Below are 6,595 nucleotides of genomic sequence, written 5' to 3'. Positions count from 1 at the left end.
CTTTCACTCTGAAGAAGTTCCGCCTCGAACAAGCGCCGCTGCTAACTGCTTTAGCTAAAATCGACATCGAAGAGGTTAACGTTTATTTAAACTGTATCTTTTATTATGTTTGCTGGATTTATTTGAAGTCATTGGTCAAATATATTTGCTTAAAATGACTGAGTTCTGAACTAAACTTGAATTCCCGCGTGTGCCTGTGATCTGCTGTACAGACGGACATCCGCCTCTACAAGTTCTCTGGTCTCACTCCGAGCAGTGGCCATAGATGAACAGGTACTATACGGCGGTTACTGAAACTAGACGATGATGTACTGTTTCCTCCATACGTCCAATCCTGGCGTTTTATTTTGGGGACACAAACCTAAAAATATCGATGTGTAGTGTTTTATTATTTATAGCAGTTTTAACATTAGTTTCCTGTGGCGTGTGAATTTGCACTGTAGCTAATTTCTCTGGAACTACTTTTTCTTCCGCTGCTTCGTCCCGCTCCATTTACACAGACGGTTCTCACATAAATGTACAAGCACAAAGAAAGAGAAGCAAGATTTGAAGTCTTTTTTTCGTGATTTTATTCTTAGCAACAACACTGCTAAGGATATTGGTGATTAAAAATATGCTCCCGATACCAACTAGACTGTAGAAATGAACATGTCTCTTTAACGACACGCATCTGTATTGGTATTAGCCCTGGTGCCAGATAGAAAACAAAATGGTATTGTCTCCTAATGTCCTGTTTGAGCCGATAATCTCACATGTTGTCACTTTCAGTAGGAAGCGCTGCTATATTTGTCGTAGGTGTATTTTTTTATCGTTGGAGGCAGCATCATTTCTAAATGATCTTCAACGCAGCCTCTCATTTAAAGAGAACTCCATAGAACCAGAAAAGACTTTTATTTTGACGGTGTCGAGGCACAGCGCACCGGATGTACACAAACTACACGGTCCTAATCCAATTAAACGAAACTGTGTAGATGTTTCTGTAATTGTGTGCCTTTTTGGTATTTAACTTGTATAAATTGCTAGATATCTAGAGACTTGTTTCTTTCTTGAATGAGATGTGGTAGTCGGTTCAGCAAGGCTTTCTGGGGTGGTCTGCTCAAACATGCTGGGCTCAGACAGTCCTGCCAAACTGGACGTGCGGATAATTGTGCGATTTGCTGCTTTCACACGAGTGTCATCACTGTTCTTACAGGTAAGACGACTTGACTTTGAAGTAAAGGTGAATAATAAAATCACCGTTGTACAGTTTTCCTGTTTGCTGTATCAACTCTGTGATATTAAAGGATCCGTACAACACAAAACAAATGTGTATGAATTTCTTAATGTATAAGCTCTGTAAAAGTTTCAAAATGTACCTTTTACTCCCATAGTCCCTACAGGGACTGCTAGCTACGAAAACAGCTCGTCTTGAATTTATTGTTTTTGCGATGGCACGAAAACCAACTCGTTTAGACATATCCAACTGTTTAAGGTGAAGTTACAGGGTGTTTACGCCAGGACGCCCCACCACTTTGTAGTAATTCTCTTGCACTTTTGTGCAAGTGACAACGAACTCGCATTTAATGAAAAAGTCTGTCGATTTCAGCAGGCATTTTCTTTTTAAATTCTGTTCCTTTCACATAAACTTTGTGTATATTCTCATAAATGTATACTGCTCTGCCACCTTGTGGTCAAGCTGATGGTGCATAAATTACTTGGTTATGTCCCCCATTCAAAGGCACATGCGAATGAAGAAATGTTTGAATTTGTTTCTTTTGTCTCCCACATAGGCTGTTCTAAATGCAGCTATTCCTGATCACATAGCAGATGCCTTCAGTCCTCCCCGGGCAGAGGAGCCGTTACTCCTAGACTATGGCGTGGAACTGCTGCTTGGTGGCCTAGGCCGCTGGGATGCAGAACATTTCCTCTTCATCGCAGAGCGAGGATACTTGTATGAACACAACTTTGCTTTCTTTCCGCTCTTTCCCCTTGTGATTCGTTTGGTAGCAGCTACTTTGCTGTGGCCTCTGAGTCCCTTTCTCACAGTTCGTGGACGTTTACTTTTAGCAGTGGCCTTAGTTAATAGCACACTCTTTGTGCTGAGCGCAGTGGCGCTTCGTGGACTAAGTCATGTAGTTCTACAGGACAGAAAGCTTGCCCTTGTCTCAGGTCTTATCTACTGCATTACACCTGCCAGTGTCTTTATGTTAGCAGGCTATTCAGAAACCCTCTTTGCAGCTCTTACATTTGGAGGGCTGTGGTTATTGGAGAGCGGATTCATGTTCGGAGCATGTCTTCTTCTAGGTTTAGCCACTTTTACTCGTGCTAATGGACTGGTTAATGCTGGATTCTTGTTGTACCTGCCACTGCAGCGGACCCTTGCTGAGGCCCAGGTCCTTGGCAAAGGATCTACATGGCACAGGAGATATCGTCAGTACACCTTCCTAGCGCTCAGATTTTTGCTTACATCAGCGCTTTGTGTTGCAGTAGTTGTGCTACCATTTTGTCTGTTCCAGTTTTATGGTTACTACACATTCTGCACACCTTCTGTGACTCAGGAGCAGGTTTCTCCTGTGCTTCTTAAATTGGCCAAGGAGAAAGGATACAGAGTTCCTGACGAAGCAGCACCCATTCCAAGCTGGTGCTTGAAGCCCATTCCAGTGCTCTACTCTTACATTCAAGATGTTTACTGGGACATCGGATTCCTCCGCTATTTTCAGTTAAAGCAGATACCGAACTTCCTGCTGGCACTGCCAATTGCTACGCTGAGTGTAATTGCATCGTACGTATACATAAAAGCCAATCCACGTTTTTGTTTGCGTCTCGGTCTGGGGCAGAGGGGAATGAAAGAAAAAGAAGAAAAGCCACCAACAGACTTTTGCAACTCTAAGGTTTTCGTCTACATTGCTCATTGCTCTTGCTTACTTGCATTTGGCACATTCTGCATGCATGTTCAGGTAAGTTTCTCTTAAACAGTACTAGCTAATGGTTCTATTGATGAGGGTATCGCAGTGTGAAATCACTGAATATACAAAAACATTTTGTGCACACTATTTTCAGTATGATGAGAGAGGTCTTTAGGGACAGCAACTTGTGTAACTGTGTTCCCCATTTGACAGCTAATACTTAATAAGGCATTTGTCATAGAAAGATTCTGCAATAACTGCAGTGGAAGATGTTTTAAAATATATAATGAAAACAGTTGATCATTTGATCAGTTAAGGTGAGAGTTCCACTAGTGCTGGTTGTATTTTTATTTTTTTTTTATTGGCTAAGCTAGCCTTCAGGACTGGTTGATATTCCAGGGATTCTGTGGTTCCCTGATTTGTGTAATGCATGCTGGGTATTGTAGTGAGAGAACACTGATGAGTGAAAACATTAATAGATATAACATTGTGAATTCTGCCAAAACGTATGGAGCTGAAAATTATGATGATGCGCTACAGAACACCGCATAATCCGATAAATAACAATAAACCCTAGTTTTTGGCTGGAATGCTCCTTTCTTTTCCCAATGGAAACGTGGAAAACCAGCCATCTACTGAGGGAACTGTAGATTTGGTGGTATTAAAATTAGAATACACATAATTATATTTATATAAAGACTATAATAAAGAATCAGAATTAGGTCTATACTATGTATTTTGTGTATAGGAAGCCTTTAGATTTGGGAGAAAATGATTAAAGAAGACAAGATAAAGCATCTGTTTCTAATTCTGATTTCCATTTCTATCTGCCACCTTGTGGTCAAATTGATTTATGCATGAATTACTATGGGTTCTGCGATATGAGCTGCATTCAAAGACACATTCAAGTGAAGAAATGCTTCAACTACTTTAAAGCATGTTTGAGAATAGTTTTTCTATCATGGCATTTGAAATACCTAGGAATCTGAACTTGGTACAGAATACTGTCACCATATCATCCACCTCTAGGGTTAAATGTAAGCAAATGTAGAACGTAAATGAGACATGTTCATAACATAATTCACTGTAAATGTTCTCACAAGGTGCTGACCCGTTTCCTAGCCTCCTCTTCACCTGTGATCTACTGGATCAGCAGCCACCTTCTCTCATCTGAACCCTTATTACGAGAGACCAAAGACTTTTCTTATGGCCAGCGACTGGACAACTTCAAACAAGACTTTGCTCATTTTTTCTTAATGTACATTAACAATCCTGTCACTCAGCTGCTGATGCACTGGAGGACTTGCTCTTCTTCCACCCGCTGCATCCTGGGATACTTCCTGTCCTTCTGGCTGATAGGTCTGGCTCTGCACTGCAACTTCCTACCTTGGACTTAATGTTCAGGATTCAACTGGACACAAAACGTGCCTAGAGTTTCTTTGGACTGTTTTTCAGTGTTGGGTGGATGGTCATGAGGAATTATGACAGAGCAAACTGCAAATATCCTTGTCATTATTGCTTTGGCTGCTTGAAAACATCCCTTTTTGATGAAGAACTGCTTGAATTAAAGAATTTGTCATGTTTGACAATCTCTCTATATGTTGTACTTTTAACAGAAATTAGAAAGTAAGATTGAGATTAAAAAAATAAAATAAAGCTAGTTAGCGTGGTAAATGTTAGCCCATTGTCCCCAGATGACAATTTCAGCAGTTTTGTTTGATTTATTAAGCACAGTGCTGGTGGAAAAAAACGATTGTCAAAAATTTCTTGAAACTGATTTCAAATGTGTGCCAAAAGAGCCAAATCGTAAATCATTGTAAAGCTTGTTTCTTGTGGTGATCACTGTATTCTGTAGGCCTGGATAAGTGATCGTGCTGAACCAGAGAAAATCTGCAGCTGTCGATGGTAACGTGACGTTGTGGCGCCATCTCGTGGTACTAAAATGTTGTGCGCACAGTCGCCAGACTTTGGAGGAGAAGAACGTCTTCGAGGGCCACGGTCTTCGGGGTAACTGCGTGAGCAGCTGCATGTCGGCATTCATGACAGCCGAGTAGAATTAGAGTGAAAACAACTCGCGTCACTGACGGTGAGAAAGACGAAGCGATGCGAAGGAGCTTGTTCACCCGACTGATCCCGTTCATATGATTAACCTGCTGGGGTTGAAAAACAACATTAGAACTATTAGGATTAAAACCTGATGTATTTTCTTTCTAATAGGACTTGCTTGGTGGCTAACATTACCGCCCACTAGTTTCTTGTAGATCCCATTAGATCCCGTCTTAAACCATTAGTCCTTTACACTAATGATTTCTGGGACTTTTCTCGGATTAAAGTGGGAAGTAGATTTGTTTCTGAAAATTCGGGAGTCCTGATGCTGTGTCACAGTTGAAGGAACTCCACCCATGATACATACGAAAATGAAATCATTAAAAATTAAGTCATTTTTATTAGGACAAAGTTAGGAAATACCAATGTTAAAACTCTTGAGAGGAGTAGACAAGTAACCTTTTGTCTATGAATAAATAAAAAAAACAAAGAACTAATACTAATGTGTGGGTTAAAGTGGCGTGCAAATCTTTCTTTTTTTTGCCTTTTTTTTAACTTCGAGTTTTTGAAACATTCACAAGATAGTTTTCTCTTAATGTGAGTGACAAACTGTGTGTGTAGAACCTGAAACACGGGGCAGTGGTGAGGTGGGGAGGTGGGAGGACACTTCTAACCACTTGTTACAATACAAAGCCCGTCTTCGGCCACAACTACTCCAGTGAAGGCAACTACACACTAACAACAGAACAGTATAAACAACAAATGTCTCTCTTTATGCTAGGAGAGTGGTGTAGTGGTCCTCAGCAGTGCGCTCTGTGGCAGATACCACAATATATATTATTTAGATTTTAAATATGTAATACCTATTTTAGAGATTAAAGATATTTTAAGATGTTTAACCACAAAACCAGAAATAAGATGTGGAAAAATTGTACGCTGCTTCACTTTTGGTCTTCTGTTAATTACACCTGTACATTGTTATATAATTATGCTAATAAACCTCAGATGATATTTTCTCTTATTATAAAGGTCTGTACTTCTGGCGCCCCCTTGTGAAAATATGCATGCCTCCAAAATGGCATATTACTTTACCACACATTGCGTACTGCACTAGTAAATACTGTATACTGCACACTATTCTTAATAGTAGTATGCTGTACAGTATTTGACTGAATAAAAAAAATCTTTAGTAAATGGTAATACACTATATTGCCAAAAGTATTCACTCGCCTGCCTTCACACACATGAACTTGAGTGACATCCCATTCTTAATTCATAGGGTTTAATATGATGTCGGCCCACCCTTTGCAGCTATAACAGCTTCAACTCTTCTGGGAAGGCATTCCACAAGGTTTAGGAGTGAGTTTATGGGAATTTTTGTCCATTCTTCCAGGAGCATATTTGTGAGGTCAGACACTGATATAGGACAAGAAGGCCTGGCTCACAGTCCCCGCTCTAATTCATCCCAAAAGTGTTCTGTCAGGTTGAGGTCAGGCCAATCAAGTTCTTCCACACCAAACTCACTCATCCATGTATTTATGGACCTTGCTTTCTGCACTGGTGTGCAGTCATGTTGGAACAGGAAGGGGCCATCCCCAAACTGTTCCCACAAAGTTGGGAGCATTAAATTTTCCAAAATCGCTTGGTCTGCTGAAGCATTAAGT

General features: G+C 40.4%; 1 protein-coding gene across 1 annotated transcript; it reads left to right on the top strand.

The window, feature by feature from the left end:
• Positions 1–53: 53 nt before the first annotated feature.
• Positions 54–5,947, top strand: pigv (phosphatidylinositol glycan anchor biosynthesis, class V). The gene is made up of 3 exons (XM_017694034.2): positions 54–1,192; positions 1,770–2,936; positions 3,989–5,947. The coding sequence occupies exons 1-3, from the start codon at positions 1,103–1,105 to the stop codon at positions 4,280–4,282; spliced, it is 1,551 nt and encodes a 516-aa protein (XP_017549523.1). The 5' UTR covers positions 54–1,102; the 3' UTR covers positions 4,283–5,947.
• The last annotated feature ends 648 nt before the right edge of the window (positions 5,948–6,595 follow it).

The sequence above is a fragment of the Pygocentrus nattereri genome, chromosome 3 (genome assembly GCF_015220715.1).
Source record: "Pygocentrus nattereri isolate fPygNat1 chromosome 3, fPygNat1.pri, whole genome shotgun sequence".
Taxonomy (NCBI): domain Eukaryota; kingdom Metazoa; phylum Chordata; class Actinopteri; order Characiformes; family Serrasalmidae; genus Pygocentrus; species Pygocentrus nattereri.
This window is presented reverse-complemented; position numbering and strand designations above follow the sequence as displayed.

Coding starts and splice junctions, on each gene's coding strand:
- pigv (XM_017694034.2), top strand. CDS start 1,103: ATGCTGGGCTCAGACAGTCCTGCCAAACTGGACGTGCGGATAATTGTG. Junction 1,193..1,769: donor TGTCATCACTGTTCTTACAG/GTAAGACGACTT, acceptor TCTCCCACATAG/GCTGTTCTAAATGCAGCTAT. Junction 2,937..3,988: donor CATTCTGCATGCATGTTCAG/GTAAGTTTCTCT, acceptor TGTTCTCACAAG/GTGCTGACCCGTTTCCTAGC.